The 20943-nt window shown below is 44.1% G+C and overlaps 1 protein-coding gene across 1 annotated transcript in view; it reads right to left on the minus strand.

Moving 5' to 3' along the window:
• Positions 1–20943, minus strand: part of m1ap (meiosis 1 associated protein) — a 51859-nt gene that overhangs the window by 17920 nt on the left and 12996 nt on the right. The window contains exon 4 of the mRNA XM_059003386.1: positions 3508–3669. Coding sequence (XP_058859369.1) covers position 3508 — 1 coding nt within the window. The 5' untranslated portion in view covers positions 3509–3669. The remainder of the gene's footprint in view (positions 1–3507; positions 3670–20943) is intronic.

Here is a 20943-nt window from a genome sequence, read left to right on the forward strand (position 1 = left end):
ATAGTGGCAAGTCCACCTCCCCACCCTCCCCGTGCTTTATGAATGAAAAAATAATTTGGAGGAGAAGCCTCAATCAAGGGAACATTGTCCTCAGCTCCAAGCCAAGTTTCAGTTCAAGCTAAAATATCCAGGTTAAAGTCCTTAATAAAATTATGAATTAAAAGGCGTAAAGTTGTATTATCAGAGGGGTGCAGTTGGGCAGAGGTAATAGGGATTTGATAAAGATTACTAAAACAAACACCACAAGGTTTGTTAAAAGCCAGTAAATACTGTGAGTGGTAAGATATTTTAACTTTATTTTTTTTTAATATTCAGCACAGGGCAAACCTCTTTAAACCCCCTCCCCTCCCCAGTTCCTAGTTCCAATGTTAGTGGCTAGCCTACTAGCCCATCCCTATTTAGGTGCAATTCATCTCTCTTGAAGAATCTAGTAGTTCCAAAAAAGCAATCCCAGTTATTTATAAATCATAGCTCTTCTTGCGCACACTACTTAACTAGCCAATTATTTATAGCTTTCACTCTACTGTAGTGTTCATCCCCTCTACCAATAACAATAAGCCAGACACCACAATTTTGCATCCTGATTCTTTCTTTTTTTTGTTTTTAATACCTTATAGTTTTAGTACCTCTGATTTTCTATCTCTTACCCACATGTACAATGACCACAGGCTCTTTTTATATCCATTAAAAAAATTAGGCACTTGTGACACAATGTCAACTTCGGCTCCTGGGAGGCATGTAACAGTCCTGTGTAAAGGGTTTTTATGACAAAAGTTACTATCGACCCGGCGTAATATTGAGTCTCCCATGAGCAGCATTTACCCCTTGATTTTGTCTACCTTGTAGTCATCTGTAGTTAATACTTGGAATTTATTTGATAGATTAATTTTAACTGTATCTTGATCATTGAGCCTCAGCCTCCTCTTTCCTACTTTTCTAACAGGCTCCCAGTTACTTTCGTCAACTTTCACCTTTTCAGGTTCCTCAGCACATACATATTCATCCCAGTCTTGTTGCAATTTCAAAATGGTGCTTGGAGCAGGGACATTCTGAAAGTTAAAATCTAAATCATGTGCAGTCTCTTCTATAGAGTCCAGAACTAACCAAGTGTTATTTGTTTGGTTTAAACTGTTTTCAATAAACTGCTCGTTTTCATTTATGCATCTTACTATTTCTAATTGTTTTTCTAGTTCAGCAATCTTTTGTAACAAGATCTGTGAAAAAGAACATTTCTGGCAATTACAGTCTTCCTTAAATTGAGAAATATGAACTACATACATTTCACACGAATTACAAAACAGTGCACACCTTTTGGATTAGGCACGCTTGAGGATCACCTGAGACCCAGCACCTGTACCAATGTGGCAACTGAAGCCTCCACCGGTGGGAATTGGGTCAGGCCCAGCTTCTCCGCATCATGGACCTTATATAGGGTGTCCATAGACCGGGAAACAGCAGCAGCTGAAGCCGGGTGACCCCAGGATGACTGGATGTCAAAAAGAAAATCCAGATGTACTGGTGGGGGGAGACGGGAGAGGTGTTAGGCTTGTCATCAAAGATGGACCGACTTATCTCACCTTTTGTAGGCAAAACTGCAGTGGCCCTCTTGATCGGTGGTCGAAGCTCAGCCGACAGGAAGTGCTTAACCGCCGGGGATGTGTGTCTGACTCCACATCCTCAGATGGGAACACCAGCTCTTGTTCGCCCACCTCCTCAGAGGTGGCGATAGACAGCATGCCATCCTGCTGCAAATCTGCACTCGTAGCCCCCTGGGACTTCAAGGGGACAAACGGGGCATGTGGCACTGAATGTTCACGCAGTAAGTCTGAGAGCACCATTCCTTGGTGGGAAACTGCTACCCAGAGCTTCTCAATCTGCTCTGAGTCTGCTGATCACTTGGAACGGTGACTCTTCTTCCTCTAGGGAGGAGGAGAAGGAGAGGCAGAGCAGAATGAGAAAGACTGTGAAGACGGCTTCCTGTGTGGGCTACTTTCCCGGGTGCATTGCCTGCTCTCCCTTGGCACACAGCCACGGGGTGAGGGTGCAGCCACCTCCCTACCAGAGGGTGATGAGGAAGAGTGTTGTGCAGGTGTAAGGGATGCAGAGCGCTCTGTAGAGCTGCAGGAGAGCATGTGCTTGGAGAAAGATGCACACAACTCACAGAAACTGCAGTTAGTCAGTGCCTCCTTGGCAAGCTCTGGCCCCAGGCAGGAAGAGCATCTGCTGTACTTGTCCTCAACAGACAGACTGGGGGCGGGCATGACTGGCTGAGCAGCTTTAGTATAGAATATTCAGGTTTCAGCAACGGTTACATTTTGTACTTGAAAGGGAACCTTTATTTATCCAGATGAGTCAATTGAGAACAAATGATCATGTTACAATCACACCACCACAGCAAACAAGATCAAATACAATAAATAAGAAGTAAAAAACACATCATAAAACATCAAACATAAAAATCAGAAGCAACTTAGCAGGTACAAATGTCAGTCAGTAGTGACAAAGGTCTCCAAGTCCTTCAGTACTTCCCGAGCATGTGTTATAATCTCGACGGGCCACAAGGAATTAAACATTCTCTGTAATATCAGAAAGCACTGAACATATGAATGGATGGAAAAATACTTATAGCCTGCAGGCCATAAACAAAACCACAACCACAACCACCCTGCTAATTGGAAGGGTGAATTTCCTATTTATTCTTGAATTTGGTATTTCACAATACTTTTTGAGTGCTCATAATTACAAGTTTAAAAACAAGTACTTTTGAAGGTGCATACAAGCATGGAAATCTAACCAAACAACCAAATCCAACTTCATGGACCTTTGCAAAGTTTTAGTTTCATCTGGGATGTTCACAGATTTTTCAGTTTCCTATTTACTTAAACCAGGGTCATGATATAAAGCTTTTACACTCATAAGGACTGACCTCTGTAGCTCTCTCATAAGTTACTGGGTCTTTCCTCAGTCCTGTTACATACTATATAGTGACAGCATGAAACAGTATCCTATAATATGCAAAAATGGGAGCCTTGATGTCAAACTGAACTGAAACAGAATACACTACTCGACAGGGTATGATGCCCACAAGGTTATCCCCGGGCAAGAGCTGAATCTTTAAAATATATAATATACAGTTCAGAACTGTACTCTTGATCACAGAAATAAAGGGCTGGTAGCATATTCATAATATCAGTATGAAACATGGACAGAAGATTGCTGCACACAACACAACAGGTAACCACAGAGGTAACAGAAATGTTTGTAAAACCAAAGGTTTTATTTTATACTGCAGGGTGTCTCATAAAAAAGTCATCATAGGCAATATCATACAATAAATCAGGCTGCAACACAGAAAAATGATCAGAATTCATTCCTCTTTGCTTTAAGACATTTCACACCTGAAAGAAATAGAGAGGCAACCAATACTAACAATCATGCCTATGATGCTCGATGCCTTATGGGATACCCTGCATTACCCCACTCTGTTTTGTTTTATCAGTACTGAACTTGAGCTGCTCTTATCTGTGAAATCCCCCGGAGGCAGGAGCAGGTGGAGATGCTCTTTGTCAGAGCTGTGGTCGTGCAGCCAGGCCTTGAAGAAGCTCTCCAGACAGACAGCATTGTTCTCCACGCTCTGCAGGTCAATGTCTGTGCCCAGAATTGCATTCTCTGCAAGAGTGAGAGAGATGGGGAGATAAGAACAAACAGTAATTATTTATTTTGAATACCATAGTTTATATAAAGTGTACCATTTTACAAATATTTGGATAATTTCTGCATGTTTAAATACTGGTTGTGTATTATATACAATTCACACCAGGTATTCTATAAGGTATTTTACTATGTGTATTATTCAAGCGGAGCACATTACACAGATATATGTAACCCAAGGCTGTTCAGGCCGGTTATGATCATGACATCAAAGGGTGGGTTTAGTCATAGACAGATGTATCACCAATACCCTCTTTCTTATTGCAGGAATGACCCAGGAACCTCCTCACTACTGTAATGTCAGTGCAGCAACCCACAAGTATTTAATTTGCTCGGCAATGAACAGTACCAGGCAATACCGTACCTGAAAAAGTTTACCACCATAAATTTGCGAAGTATTTTGCATTTTTCACACTTTGCTATGCTTTTACTATGGGCAACTTTTAAGGGACAACCTAAAAGTTTTCCATCGTATAAGTATAGCAAAGTTTAATAAATGATAGAGAATGCATGTTAAAACAAAGGGGAGCATTGTAATGCTATTATATTTAGGATCCCTTCAATAGAACATGCTATCCAGAGACAAAACATTTTGCTGCACATCTGGCTTAACTCTATCTTTGCACACAACGTATAATGTTTGCTTTGGCTGCAGACCCAAAACATCAGAAAGATGTTCAAGTGTATATGATGTTGCCTGTTGTAGCTGGTGAAATGTGGTTATTTTTGCCAAGATACTGAACGCCTTGAGTAACAATCAGACTTTTAAATATTGATTGCAATCCATGGTGATAAAGAAGAACATACTGTATTACAAAGAACAGTGTACTGAAAAAGTGCTGCTATTGAAAACCTGGACCTATTCACAAAGCTTTAACTCAGGAGTTATTAAATAACTTCTATTTGTTAATGAAAAGTTTGATAGTCATGCAACAGTTTGAGGCTGTTGTATGTGTTGTTGGTGCCGTTAACAACAACTAAGAAAAGTTGCTGGCATTCCGAATTTCTTTAAATAACTCCTGTTATGTCCAGAGGGATCCAAGTTACAAAGTACACAATATTCTCAAACTTGAAAGACTTTTGCTTTTCATTTTCTTAAAATGTAAACTATGATACTTGTAGCAGAAAAAAAATATGTACATGTTAATAATTTCATTTTTGACCACTTCATATATAATAGGCAATTTCCCCATCTTCTCTAGTCAATTTTTTTCAAGGAGGAACAAAACCACACCCTTCTGATAAAAAAACCATAGGTTTCAGCAACTTTGCCTATAAATATTTAATGTCTCACTATTGCAATGCAAATAATAGTAAATCATTTCAGCATAGAATCTTTGACTAGGCCTTTTTTTACAGTCAGTATGGCTATTTTCCACTAGGAGGCAATGCAACATCACTGTTTAGTGACACATACAGTAGTGACAAGCAGGCACATGTCTTCTGGTCAGCGAATTGCCCCCAGGATTATTTCTGTATTTAAGACCAGCAGAAGATAAAAGCTGGAACTGAATTGACAGCTGGAATTGGGTCAACGGCCTTGAGTTGAAAGTCTTTATATTATATATTCCACTGGCAATCTCTATGCATGAAATACTGGTATGGGTAACTATTTTAACGATGATGTAATTTGCGAGCATTTCCACCAGGTGTCCTCTTTTACTTACAATACCTGCTACACAGTGTGGAACAAAACCCTAGATTAATTTTGCTGTTAACACAGTTGAGAAATGCAGGCAACTGATTTACAGTTAGAGCAGTCCTAGCTTATTCTTATATATTGGATTCCCTGTAATGTATGTTCCCTGCGTTTTTAAAAACACGTACAAATGTTTGGAAATGTGCTTTGATTTTAGAAGTAGGATGCTGCAATAAAGAGTGTGGAAAGACTTTAATAACAGCTGTTCTTCGAAGAAGAATAGCAAGTTTGTAAATGATTGGGTCATTTTACTAAGGAAAACTATAACCTACAAGACTAAACTATGTCAAGTGTTTAAGGAAGAACTCCACAACTAGCGTGAACATTCTGACAGCAAATCTTTGAACATCACTGAGTTTTTACCTTTTTTTTCCTTCTGTTATTGCTTGTTATACAGTATATGAACAGATTTCAGTTGTAAATTGTGATTTTGTTTTCTTTTGGTTTTGTTTCAAAATAGCTTTAATGGCTTTTCTCAATCGGTCCCCAGAGTCCACATTGAAGCTATAAAGGAAAAGGGTGTGAAGGGGAAGGGGAAGAGCAATCGGACACTTTTCCAGGGTCATTTGTTTACCAGGTTTTTCAACAGAAGTGTAACAATGCAGAGACTAGTACAGGCAGGCATCAACGTCAGCAAGCTTGCCAGCTCCAGAAAAAAGAGCACAAATGCTTCTGCAGGAGACCAGTCAATAATAAAATAAAAAACAATCATTTTTGAGCTTTGTGTTTTTACCAGTACACTGGATCCAAGTCATGGAAAACTGTAACACAGCAGCATGGGCAAGCACAACAGCTGAACCTGTAATGGAACCTGTAATCAAAGACTGGTACCAAAGGGAAACAAACCCTTGTACTTTAAACAAAAAGGTATATCTCAATGTTTTTTGTTTTTTTTTAATCTTTACCTTCCATAATTCAAACACAGGTCATAGCAAAACTTAATGACATGATGTTTCAGCTAACTTTAAAAATAAATAAATTAATGTACAGGGTCTGCACATGTACTTGACAGTGAAGTTATCTTTTAAAGGGGTTATTAGGACAGGGGAAGTCCTCCTTAGGGAGTTGTAGTATTATCAAAACAGTGAAAAGATCCTCCTTTCCTTTTCTTCTGTAGACAGAGACACGAGGTCCCTCACAGCTTCCTCTTGTCACGACAGAATCTTTGGCTCCAAAAAGATAAACTTTAACATTACATTTCACAGATTTCTTATGTTACTTTGTTGCACAGCATATCCCACCCAAAATCTTAAAATGGTAGACCTTAGCCTTTAAAAATCATCACCTAAAAACTGTTACTTGCCCACCGACCTTTTATTGTTTCAGATTTTCTCTTTTACCCACAACGTAAACCCCAAAACTAGGTTCTTCAACCATATATTGAATAATTTCTTAATTATTTTCCAGCTGATCTCATGTTTGAAATGTTGGGAAATTACACGATGTGCTGTATGTTTCTTCTTGTAAAACAAGTTGTTCAATCGCTACAGTAAGTCACTTGAAACTGATGTGATCTTGTATAATAAGTAGTCGTGCAATGAGTTTGTTTTGATGAATTACAGGTAAACCCAGATATTTAAGCATAGGTTGGACTCATACATACACTTTTACACAAACATACAGATTTTGCATCAAGAATACATGTGGCATCAATCATAAAAATAAAAAAGATGGAGTCAAGATATATAACAAACTGCACTATCACAAGTTACACCATCACAAGAGATCTGTGGAAATAAATCAGATTCCAAGAATTCCAAATTAAGAGCATTAAAATAGTTGTGCAAAGCCAACAACACTGAGAAATATGTTCAACTGATAGCACACCTACAGTACCCTGTTTTCCTAAACAGAAACCATGTGTACTTGCTAGAATCGAAGTGATTGTATTTTATCTTGCTCTTAATTGTATTAATACTTGTAATGTGATCCTTGAAATGTATTTTTGTTTACGATTGTAAGTCGCCCTGGATAAGGGTGTCTGCTAAGAAATAAATAAATAATAATAATAATAATAATAATGTGGGTCAGCTTACGCAAATTAGCAGCTATGCCAAACATACTCATTTTACTAAACGGTTTACTAAACCGTTTCTGTACCTTGTTTTCAAGGTTTTTCACAACCTAAAATTGCAGTTTAAAAATAAACTAAAAGCACCAACCACAATGCTCCAAAATAATTATCACTGTTACCATTACAAGTATTATTAATAATAATAATATCAGGTATTAGCAAAGCAAACATGGCTGTTTGCTCATTAAATTTATGTCACTTGCTTAAAGAGCTGTTGCATTCTGTTTAGCAATCAATCTTAATGCAGCCTTTCTGCAATAGTCAGTCTAGGTGAGGCTTGAAGACAAAGAAAGGAAATGGCCTGACCCCCAATGGCAGCATGACGCACACAGTCAGGGATTTCAAACCAGGATCTGCAGTGCTTCCTCCACTCAACCAGTTTCTCCTCTCTAATAGCAATTATGGTTGAGCAGCGGCACTGTGACTCTTGACCAGTATATGAATAATCCAGTAAGGGAGGGCTATAAAACCATGCTACTTCATTGAAGCAGATACCTATTAAAGACACATAAAGTTGCCACAACGCATGAAAGGCTTTCTTCATGGACTCTTTGACGAAACAACAAAGCACCGAAGAGGGGTATTTGAAATCTAAAGAGCAATCATGATTTGTCAGTTCATGCCAACAGTACAAGGCTTGTGCCGATTATAACTGTCACTGTCACTTACACTGTCTCGCCTTCTCGAAAGCACTTGAGAATAAGTGAAGAATGCAGTTTTACCACTTTTCAAATGATCAAACAGGAGTAGGAAATACCAGTTCTTGAGTTTTATTCAACAAGGATTTTCTATACTGACTCCTTTGAAAAAAAAAGAAAAGTTTGCCTGTCATATTGTATTGTTTTATATTTTTTGGTCTATGCAGAAGACAGTAGAATGTGTTGTGATGCTGGGAGGTACTGTACAACACAATAAAAAAAAAAAAAAAAACACCAACCTCCTTGATAAAAAAAAAAATGCAGCGCTTACAAACGTCATAGTGTTCTGAATATAGTTAATTAAATGGGAAAACAGTACATAATACTGTACATTACACTTCCTCCACTTAGAAACAGGAAGGTAGCACGGTCCCATGGAGATTTCATTTTTATGACATGAGGTTTTGGCAGTTTTTGAAAGAGGTCTCCTTCCATTAGACCATCTTCTTTTCGGTACTTCTAGAAAGCAAGTCACATGAATTGTAGATATACTGTTAATGAACAATAACGGTAGATTGATCAGTGTACTACTGTTTCATCAGTGTGTACACAGTGAGGTATTAATTTGTCAATTACCATGGAGATTAGCACTTGTATGTTATTTGACCTTTACTAATGGGAGATGTTTGGCAGCTGACTACTGTCCTGGCATCTTTCACTAAGTGGAGTTTTACTGATGTACATAAATAACTTCAACTTTGATCTCCAATCTAGAGAAGTCAGCTTTCTATGATTTACAAAAATGTTCTTTATTAGCTAGTTTATTTTTTGTGTTATGATACTTGGTCAATTTGCTCTTCTGAATCTTTTATGCTGCATGTGAGTAGAGAAACCCTTAGGGTTGAATGAACCAACGTGGATTAACCACCAACCCAGATTAAATCAAGGATTATATTTTAATCATGTTGCACAAAACTTTAAAGCAGGTTTTATATGTAATCCTTGTTTGACATTAATCCAAGTTTAAGCATTTCTTAAACATAAAACTTAAAATATAATCACATTGCACCACTAATTTGAATCCATGTTTACATGTGAAAGGTGGTTTAAATTTAAACCTTCCTTGGAGGTAGTTTAAATTTGGATATAATGCCAGCATACCTCAGCTGGATTGAGTTACAGTTCCACAAAGAGACAGACTGAATCCATTTGAATTTTACAGCAATGAGGAATATTGTACATTTGAGTAAAGGTGAAAATTGAGACGAAAGTTGTGTGTCGTGTTTATATGTCATGTTGTACAATTACAAATGTAATTTTTTTAAAACAATAAAAATAGTCTGCGGCATGTTAAAAGTACAGTGCACTCTGTTAATAAGAATCACTAATATAAGAATCAACCACATATTGTGATAAAAACCACTGGTACAAAATCATTCCTATTCTATCCAATGTAAAAGAATCATTTTGTGGCAAACTGACTATATATAATACAGAAGAGGCGGAGGGGTAGCGCTATACATAAGAAATAGTCTTGAAGCCCAGGTGTTAAATCTGGACAAAGAAAACAACGCAGAATCGATATGGGTCAGAATAATGGACAAAAATTCAAAGGGCATAATAATAGGAGCATGCTATAGATCGCCAAATTCAGACGCCGAGCAAAATAATCTGTTATACAATGACATTATAAATGCGTGTAGCGAAGGAGAAGATATACTAATGGGGGAGGAGCATGACGGACGAAATTGAAATGGTGGAAATGACAAATGACTGCTTCATTACACAATTTGTCAAGGCACCGACTAGAGGGGAGGCATGCCTTGATTTTAGTCTTTTCAAATAACGAAGACGGAATAACTAAAACAGAGGTCAGAGAACCATTGGCAAACTCAGACCACAACATGGTCTCAATTGAAGTGCTTTTTAAAACCCCAAAAGTAATGACTAAAGCTAAGGTTTACAATTTTAGAAAAGCAAACTATGAAGGTATGAAACAGAGACTAATAGAAGTAGATTGGAGTAAAATAGAGAAAACATCCACAGAAAAAAGGATGGCTGTTTTTTTAAAAAATGTAGTACTTGAGGCACAAAACAATTACATCCCAAAAGTAGACAAATCTAAATCTAAAACAAAATGGCCAAAATGGTTTAATAGATCAATAAAATTGGCTAAAACCAATTCCAAAATGTTTTTCCAATATTATAAAAGCAAGAGAACATTCAAAGAGGAGGTTAAACGTCTAAGAGATACAAATGGCAAATTCATAGACGAAGAAAAAAAAATAGCAAATATATGAAATTATTACTTTTCACAAGTTTTTACAAAGGAGGATACGGACAACATGCCCCACATGTCAACCTGTTCCTATCCAGTTTTAAATAACTTTAGCATAACAGAGGCAGTGTTAAAAGGACTAGGAGCTCTTAAAAATAAACAGATGAGAGCCTCCCAATAGTACTCAAAGAAATTAAAGAAGTTATTTACAAACCGCTAACCAAGATCACGCAACAGTCTCTTGACACAGGGGTTGTACCGACAGACTGGAGAATTGCAAACGTAATACCAATCCACAAAAAGGGAGACAAAACCGAACCAGGTAACTACAGACCAATAAGCCTGACTTCTATTCTATGGAAACTTATGGAAACTACAAAAAGATCCAAAATGGAAAATTACCTATATGGTAACAGTATCCTGGGAGACAGTCAGCATGGTTTTAGGAAAGGGAGATCGTGTCTAACTAACCTGCTTGATTTTTTTGAGGATGCAACATCTGCAATGGATAATTGCAAAGCATATGACATGGTTTATTTAGATTTCCAGAAAGCTTTTGGCAAAGTCCTGCATAAAAGATTAATTCTCAAACTGAACGCAGTAGGGATTCAAGGAAATGCATGCACATGGATTAGGGAGTGGTTAATATGTAGAAAACAGAAAGTACTGATTAGAGGAGAAACCTCAAAATGGAGTGAGGTAACCAGTGGTGTACCACAAGGATCAGTATTAGGTCCTCTGCTATTCCTAGTCTACATTAATGATTTAGATTCTGGTATAGTAAGCAAACTTGTTAAATTTGCAGACGACACAAAAATAGGAGGAGTGGCAAACACTGCTGCAGCAGCAAAGGTCATTCAAAATGATCTAGACAGCATTCAGAACTGGGCAGACACATGGCAAATGACATTTAATAGAGAAAAGTGTAAGGTACTGCACGTAGGCAATAAAAATGTGCATTATAAATATCATATGAGAGATACTAAAATTGAAGAAGGAATCTATGAAAAAGACCTAGGAGTTTATGTTGACTCAGAAATTTCTTCATCTAGACAATGTGGGGAAGCTACAAAAAAGGCCAACAAGATGCTCTGATATATTGTGAAGAGGTTGAATTTAATTCAAGGGAAGTAATGTTAAAACATTACAATGTATTATTAAGACCTCATCTAGCATATTGTGTTCAGTTCTGGTCACCTCGTTACAAAAAGGATATTGCTGCACTAGAAAGAGTGCAAAGAAGAGCGACCAGGTTTAAAAGGCATGTCGTATGCAGACAGGCTCAAAGAACTGAATCTGTTCAGTCTTGAACAAAGAAGACTACGTGGTGATCTGATTTAAGCATTCAAAATCCTAAAAGGTATAGACAATGTCGACCCAGGGGATTTTTTCGACCTGAAAAAAGAAACAAGGACCAGGGGTCACAAATGGAGATTAGATAAAGGGACATTCAGAACAGAAAATAGGAGGCACTTTTTTACACAGAGAATTGTGAGGGTCTGGAACCAACTCCCCAGTAATGTTGTTGAAGCTGACACCCTGGGATCCTTCAAGAAGCTGCTTGATGAGATTCTGGGATCAATACGCTACTAACAACCAAACGAGCAAGATGGGTCGAATGGCCTCCTCTCGTTTCTAAACTTTCTTATGTTTTTATGTTCTTACTTGATCAAGTGCAATGACGTGTACAGCCAAAAAAGCTATTTTTGAATTTGAATTTGATCACATCTCATGTGATTAGGCACGTATGCAGCATGGATCATGCGCTTTTAAGAATCAACTGCTTATAAGAATCAAATCATCCAGGATGGATGTGATTTTTATAAATGGAGTGCACTTTTTATACATGTTAGCAAGTGTTCATGTGTGCTGATCGCAGCGGATCCTAGATCCTGTTCCTTTTTGTCAGTGTAACAGGGGAGACCTGGACTGGCCGTCTGACGTATGCACAATGCTGCAGGAAGAGGGCGGCAGTCCCCTGGAATCCGCTTGTCAGTCATGGCAATGACACAAAGAGGTGGGAAAGAGGGTGTGTGGGCTTTCCCTCTCTCCGAGTGGCTGGGGGGCGGGCTCATGGGGATTGCCCAGCCTATAAACGGATACTTTGTTGTTCCCTCAGGTCTGCCCTTTTTAAAGGAATGAGCCGGCGGAGGCGTTACGGACGGAGCGGGGCTGGAAGAGAGCTGCCAAATAATTGCAAATAAAACACAAAGAACAGAATATTGTGTAGTGGGGAAATGAATGGGCAGACCCCAGGGTTTGTATAGGAAAGGGAGGGAACACTGGTGAGTGTAGGACGGAGTCCCGGGCCGTGCGGGTAGCGACAGTTGGGGAATCAGCTGCAAAGTGCAGCACCTTTATTTTGTAGATTTTTGTTAACAGTGTTTATTTTTGTTTTTCTTTGTGCCTTCTGTTTTTGTCTATTATTTAATGCACCTGCGTGTGCGCTATAGGTGAGCGGTGAAATACCTTTACCATCGTTGGTAACAACGGTATCACAGTGCTACTTTGTGGCTGTAAATAAATAGTGCACCCGAGTGGTGTTTAGAAACCCAGTTTTCTGTCTCCTGTGTCAGTGATTTCCCCCCACCCTTCCACAGTCAGATAGGTGAGAATTCTACAGTACAATATTTTAGGATGTAACATCAATGGGTAAGAAAATATACTTTTTTGCTTCACAACCCAAACAGTGAAACATCAAAAAACTAGCTCTTGTCACTCCTGTTCATCACATTAGTTGGCCCATCGCTAGTATTGTTCAAACCTGAATATTCTATTAAAACAGGCAGCTACCGACACCAGCAATAAAGCATGAAATCCACAAGCACATGAGAACTTGATGCACATTATATGGAAACTACTGTAAATCAAGGTCAGTGGAATATGGTGTTGATAACTAAAACTTTAGTGGCTAAATTAATCTTCTTTCCAAATGTATCGTCTCCAATAAATTAATACTTTCCATAATTGTGTAGCTTTTTTTCCTGAAACATCATAATCAAGGACAATAAAATAAATATATTAAAGTTTATGCAACGTAAAACAATGCTATTTTTATAGGTAATTGAAATTAATGGAAATTAGTGGTAATTTGGTATTAATGCAGGACAACCCAGTCAGCAAAACGAGAGATCTGGTTAAGGACTGTAGGAAAGCCGCAAACTGCATGTGGGGCTGTGGCAAAGCGCCCCGCCCCTGTGTGCATTTGTGTTATGTGTTGTATGTTGCGTGTGTAAATGTTGGTGTATAGATTGGTACACGGGATATAAACGGGTCTGTGTTTCACGTGTATTTAAAGTGTAGATTTGTATTTAGGCACGAGGAGAGCACAAATCACTTCACGTGCTGGTTAAATGTAATATGTGAGCACGGGGTTGCACAGAATTAATTCACGTGCTGGGATTCAAGTGAATAATTAATTAGTAATTGAATCCCAGCACAACAGTATAAATAGGCACATTTTTAGTCAGTCAGGGTGGGGTGTTCGGAAGAGGAGAACGGGTGAGAGAGAGAGAGGAGTAATTTAAAGTAAAGATCGTAAATAAAGTGTTTGTACTCACCGTGTTTGTTTGTCTGTCCGTGCACCGTTTGTTTAGTGTTAGTACGTTTTGTTTGTCTTTTTATTTTGGCGTGTAGTGCCGTGTCCCGTGTTTTTGTCTGTTCAAACCTTTTATTTTCTGTGCTGTTTTATTAAATGCTGAGCGAAACCATTCGCTCAGCTCCACCAAAACCCCAAGTCTCTGTCTGTTTACTCCCTGCTTCTGGTCTGACGCCACCCACTCCGGCCGTCTTTGTGACACGTGGTGTCATCGTGGGATAATAGCGCCTCCAAGCGTCAGACCAGGAGAGGGGGTTTTGTGAAAAAAAAAAAAAAAAATAGTAAAGCGAGGATGGGAAGAAAGAGCTGCAGGAAGCAGCCGAAGCAGCAGCAGCAACAACAACAGCTGCAGCCCTCATCCTGCATGCCGGGCTGGGAGGAGGACAGCCACAACGGGGCAGTAGCCACCCCTCTACCCCCACTGCCACCGGGTTCCCCACCGTCCCGGGAAATATGGGACTGGCTGGTGCACCCCGAGGGGAACTTCGCCAGTGACCTCCCCATGGTTATTCACGCACTGCAGATGCGAGATGGGAAACGATGGGAGGACTGGGAGCAACAGCACAACCCGGCATCCGTTCGTGACCTCACCATTGTGGTGCTGGGTTACCTAGCTGCAGACATGGGAGGGATGCCTTCCAGTGAGCAAGAGGGAGAGGAGCAGTCGCTGCCCTCTCCAGTACCTGAGCGGGAGGAGCCTGAGCGTCCACAGCCCGAGTGGGAGGAGCCTGAGCGTCCACAGCCCGAGTGGGAGGAGCCTGAGCGTCCACAGCCCGAGTGGGAGGAGCCTGAGCGTCCACAGCCCGAGTGGGAGGAGCCTGAGCGTCCTACGCCTGAGTGGGAGGAACCCGAACGTCCTACGCCTGAGTGGGAGGAACCCGAACGTCCTACGCCTGAGTGGGGGGAACCCGAGTGTCCACAGCCCAAAAGGGAGGAGTCGGGGCGTCCACAGCCCAAAAGGGAGGAGGTCGAGGATGATGGCTGGGAGGTTTTTTTAAAGAACCTCGCAGCAGAGTTATGCCCTGGCTGTGGGGCTTATGGGCACACGTTAGCCATATGCCCCACCCAGTATGAAGAGGAGGAACTAGCGCCCAGACGGGGGGACCGCGAGCGTCCAGCGCCCAGACGGGGGGACCGCGAGCGTCCAGCGCCCAGACGGGGGGACCGCGAGCGTCCAGCGCCCAGACGGGGGGACCGCGGGAATCCGAAGCCTGAGAGGCAGCTGTTCCCACCTTCACCAGCAGAGGAAGAATGCCTGCTGGTTTCCCCAGCACAACCAGCAGAGGAAGAATGCCTGCTGGTTTCCCCAGCACAACCAGCAGAGGAAGAATGCCTGCTGGTTTCCCCAGCACAACCAGCAGAGGAAGAATGCCTGCTGGTTTCCCCAGCACAACCAGCAGAGGAAGAATGCCTGTTGGTTTCCCCAGCACAACCAGCAGAGGAAGAATGCCTGCTGGTTTCCCCAGCACAACCAGCAGAGGAAGAATGCCTGCTGGTTTCCCCTTCAGAAGCAGAGCCGCACCAGTCCGCTGCAAGAGAGGCAGAGCAGCACCAGTCCCCTGAAAAAGGGGGAGACTACACGCTGCTCCCACCTCCATCGGCAGGAGACTACACGCTGCTCCCACCTTCACCGGCAGGAGCAGAGCAGCCGGAGCTGCCTCTGCCACTTCCAGGAGCAGAGGAGCAGGAGCTGCCTCTGCCACCTACATCGGCAGGAGCAGAGCAGCCGGAGCTGCCTCTGCCTCCGCCACCTACACCGGCAGGAGCAAAGGAGCAGGAGCTGCCTCTGCCACTTCCAGGAGCAGAGGAGCAGGAGCTGCCTCTGCCACTTCCAGGAGCAGAGGAGCTGCCTCTGCCTCTGCCACTGCCAGAAGCAGAACAGCAGGAGCTGTCTCTGCTTCCCATACCTCCACCACGGGGAGTACGGTGGCCGGAGCCCCAGAAAGGGGAGCTGTCGGCCACGAAGAAGGGGGAGGAGGTCTGGAGACCACCAACCCCAGCAGCAGTTTCGCTGCCGGAGATCGTGGGGGAGGTCAGGAGACCTGCTCCCACTGCAGCAGTTTCGCTGCCGGAGATCGTGGGGGAGGTCCGGAGACCTGCTCCCACTGCAGCAGTTTCGCTGCCGGAGATCGTGGGGGAGGTCCGGAGACCTGCTCCCACTGCAGCAGTTTCACTGCCGGAGATCGTGGGGGAGGTCCGGAGACCTGCTCCCACTGCAGCTTCTTCGCTGCCGGCAGTACTGTGGTCGGAGCCCCACCAAAGGGAGCTACCGGCTACAAAGAAGGGGGACGAGGTCTGGAGACCACTTTCCCCAGCAGCAGTTTCGCTGCAGGAGTTCTTGTGGCCGGAGCCCCACAGGAGGGAGCTGCCGGCTACGAAGAAGGGGGAGGTCGGGGGACCACCTGCCCCCGCAGCTTTTTCGCTGCAGGACGGGACCAACAGGCTGTCAGCCGTGCCACTACCGGCAGGGGTGCTGACAGCATGGCCAGCCATGGGCCCACTGAAGCCTCCCTTCCCAGCCCGAGACTTTGTCCTGGACTGCTGGATTTTTAAGGGGGGAGGTGGCCGTTGAGGCCATGTGTGCTGCGCACAAGGGGGGGTATATGTGGCAAAGCACCCCGCCCCTGTGTGCATTTGTGTTATGTGTTGTATGTTGCGTGTGTAAATGTTGGTGTATAGATTGGTACACGGGATATAAACGGGTCTGTGTTTCACGTGTATTTAAAGTGTAGATTTGTATTTAGGCACGAGGAGAGCACAAATCACTTCACGTGCTGGTTAAATGTAATATGTGAGCACGGGGTTGCACAGAATTAATTCACGTGCTGGGATTCAAGTGAATAATTAATTAGTAATTGAATCCCAGCACAACAGTATAAATAGGCACATTTTTAGTCAGTCAGGGTGGGGTGTTCGGAAGAGGAGAACGGGTGAGAGAGAGAGAGGAGTAATTTAAAGTAAAGATCGTAAATAAAGTGTTTGTACTCACCGTGTTTGTTTGTCTGTCCGTGCACCGTTTGTTTAGTGTTAGTACGTTTTGTTTGTCTTTTTATTTTGGCGTGTAGTGCCGTGTCCCGTGTTTTTGTCTGTTCAAACCTTTTATTTTCTGTGCTGTTTTATTAAATGCTGAGCGAAACCATTCGCTCAGCTCCACCAAAACCCCAAGTCTCTGTCTGTTTACTCCCTGCTTCTGGTCTGACGCCACCCACTCCGGCCGTCTTTGTGACACGTGGTGTCATCGTGGGATAATAGCGCCTCCAAGCGTCAGACCAGGAGAGGGGGTTTTGTGAAAAAAAAAAAAAAAATAGTAAAGCGAGGATGGGAAGAAAGAGCTGCAGGAAGCAGCCGAAGCAGCAGCAGCAACAACAACAGCTGCAGCCCTCATCCTGCATGCCGGGCTGGGAGGAGGACAGCCACAACGGGGCAGTAGCCACCCCTCTACCCCCACTGCCACCGGGTTCCCCACCGTCCCGGGAAATATGGGACTGGCTGGTGCACCCCGAGGGGAACTTCGCCAGTGACCTCCCCATGGTTATTCACGCACTGCAGATGCGAGATGGGAAACGATGGGAGGACTGGGAGCAACAGCACAACCCGGCATCCGTTCGTGACCTCACCATTGTGGTGCTGGGTTACCTAGCTGCAGACATGGGAGGGATGCCTTCCAGTGAGCAAGAGGGAGAGGAGCAGTCGCTGCCCTCTCCAGTACCTGAGCGGGAGGAGCCTGAGCGTCCACAGCCCGAGTGGGAGGAGCCTGAGCGTCCACAGCCCGAGTGGGAGGAGCCTGAGCGTCCACAGCCCGAGTGGGAGGAGCCTGAGCGTCCACAGCCCGAGTGGGAGGAGCCTGAGCGTCCTACGCCTGAGTGGGAGGAACCCGAACGTCCTACGCCTGAGTGGGAGGAACCCGAACGTCCTACGCCTGAGTGGGGGGAACCCGAGTGTCCACAGCCCAAAAGGGAGGAGTCGGGGCGTCCACAGCCCAAAAGGGAGGAGGTCGAGGATGATGGCTGGGAGGTTTTTTTAAAGAACCTCGCAGCAGAGTTATGCCCTGGCTGTGGGGCTTATGGGCACATGTTAGCCATATGCCCCACCCAGTATGAAGAGGAGGAACTAGCGCCCAGACGGGGGGACCGCGAGCGTCCAGCGCCCAGACGGGGGGACCGCGAGCGTCCAGCGCCCAGACGGGGGGACCGCGAGCGTCCAGCGCCCAGACGGGGGGACCGCGGGAATCCGAAGCCTGAGAGGCAGCTGTTCCCACCTTCACCAGCAGAGGAAGAATGCCTGCTGGTTTCCCCAGCACAACCAGCAGAGGAAGAATGCCTGCTGGTTTCCCCAGCACAACCAGCAGAGGAAGAATGCCTGCTGGTTTCCCCAGCACAACCAGCAGAGGAAGAATGCCTGCTGGTTTCCCCAGCACAACCAGCAGAGGAAGAATGCCTGTTGGTTTCCCCAGCACAACCAGCAGAGGAAGAATGCCTGCTGGTTTCCCCAGCACAACCAGCAGAGGAAGAATGCCTGCTGGTTTCCCCTTCAGAAGCAGAGCCGCACCAGTCCGCTGCAAGAGAGGCAGAGCAGCACCAGTCCCCTGAAAAAGGGGGAGACTACACGCTGCTCCCACCTCCATCGGCAGGAGACTACACGCTGCTCCCACCTTCACCGGCAGGAGCAGAGCAGCCGGAGCTGCCTCTGCCACTTCCAGGAGCAGAGGAGCAGGAGCTGCCTCTGCCACCTACATCGGCAGGAGCAGAGCAGCCGGAGCTGCCTCTGCCTCCGCCACCTACACCGGCAGGAGCAAAGGAGCAGGAGCTGCCTCTGCCACTTCCAGGAGCAGAGGAGCAGGAGCTGCCTCTGCCACTTCCAGGAGCAGAGGAGCTGCCTCTGCCTCTGCCACTGCCAGAAGCAGAACAGCAGGAGCTGTCTCTGCTTCCCATACCTCCACCACGGGGAGTACGGTGGCCGGAGCCCCAGAAAGGGGAGCTGTCGGCCACGAAGAAGGGGGAGGAGGTCTGGAGACCACCAACCCCAGCAGCAGTTTCGCTGCCGGAGATCGTGGGGGAGGTCAGGAGACCTGCTCCCACTGCAGCAGTTTCGCTGCCGGAGATCGTGGGGGAGGTCCGGAGACCTGCTCCCACTGCAGCAGTTTCGCTGCCGGAGATCGTGGGGGAGGTCCGGAGACCTGCTCCCACTGCAGCAGTTTCACTGCCGGAGATCGTGGGGGAGGTCCGGAGACCTGCTCCCACTGCAGCTTCTTCGCTGCCGGCAGTACTGTGGTCGGAGCCCCACCAAAGGGAGCTACCGGCTACAAAGAAGGGGGACGAGGTCTGGAGACCACTTTCCCCAGCAGCAGTTTCGCTGCAGGAGTTCTTGTGGCCGGAGCCCCACAGGAGGGAGCTGCCGGCTACGAAGAAGGGGGAGGTCGGGGGACCACCTGCCCCCGCAGCTTTTTCGCTGCAGGACGGGACCAACAGGCTGTCAGCCGTGCCACTACCGGCAGGGGTGCTGACAGCATGGCCAGCCATGGGCCCACTGAAGCCTCCCTTCCCAGCCCGAGACTTTGTCCTGGACTGCTGGATTTTTAAGGGGGGAGGTGGCCGTTGAGGCCATGTGTGCTGCGCACAAGGGGGGGTATATGTGGCAAAGCACCCCGCCCCTGTGTGCATTTGTGTTATGTGTTGTATGTTGCGTGTGTAAATGTTGGTGTATAGATTGGTACACGGGATATAAACGGGTCTGTGTTTCACGTGTATTTAAAGTGTAGATTTGTATTTAGGCACGAGGAGAGCACAAATCACTTCACGTGCTGGTTAAATGTAATATGTGAGCACGGGGTTGCACAGAATTAATTCACGTGCTGGGATTCAAGTGAATAATTAATTAGTAATTGAATCCCAGCACAACAGTATAAATAGGCACATTTTTAGTCAGTCAGGGTGGGGTGTTCGGAAGAGGAGAACGGGTGAGAGAGAGAGAGGAGTAATTTAAAGTAAAGATCGTAAATAAAGTGTTTGTACTCACCGTGTTTGTTTGTCTGTCCGTGCACCGTTTGTTTAGTGTTAGTACGTTTTGTTTGTCTTTTTATTTTGGCGTGTAGTGCCGTGTCCCGTGTTTTTGTCTGTTCAAACCTTTTATTTTCTGTGCTGTTTTATTAAATGCTGAGCGAAACCATTCGCTCAGCTCCACCAAAACCCCAAGTCTCTGTCTGTTTACTCCCTGCTTCTGGTCTGACGCCACCCACTCCGGCCGTCTTTGTGACAGGGGCCTATATTGTTGCTTTTTGATAATTCATTTAAAATGTCAACTGAGCAGAGATATAGTATATAATGAGTACAATTAATAGTAATGTTTTCTTATGCTTGAACTCTTCTTTTTTTGTTTACATTTGCTACATATGGTGTATAGAAATAATGACTGATTACTAATTAGAAATCTAGGATTACCTGCTTAATCCAAGATTTACTAATCCTGGTTTAAATGTTTGTGGCGCAATGTAACTGTGATTAAAAGATAACCCCAGATGAACTAACCTTAGTTTCGTACTAAACTTTCGTACTAAACTTTTATTTAATCCATGTTGGTGCATTCGACCCTTAGTGTCTCAATGAGATTCTTTAAATAGTCCCTTTTATAAAGTATATCTAGCAGTAAGAACAGAAAGCCCATAAACACTATCCTTAGTTTATGTGTTTGTAGATCTAGTAATATTTGTGGTTATATACCTTTAAAAGAAAATCTATCCTTATACACTAAATCCTCTTACGAATATAGTGGATGACTGCCAGTAGACAAAAATATTAGACTTTAAAAACAATAGATTTGAGGGGGAGAGATAAGATGGCTTCAAAAACAGCATGCCATAGGCAGACACAGCAATCTTGCTTTCCGGTCCAGCAACCAATGCCAGGTGATGGAAGACAATCACCTCCTGATTCACAGATATACTTGCAT

The sequence above is a fragment of the Acipenser ruthenus genome, chromosome 2 (assembly GCF_902713425.1).
Source record: "Acipenser ruthenus chromosome 2, fAciRut3.2 maternal haplotype, whole genome shotgun sequence".
Lineage (NCBI taxonomy): Eukaryota > Metazoa > Chordata > Actinopteri > Acipenseriformes > Acipenseridae > Acipenser > Acipenser ruthenus.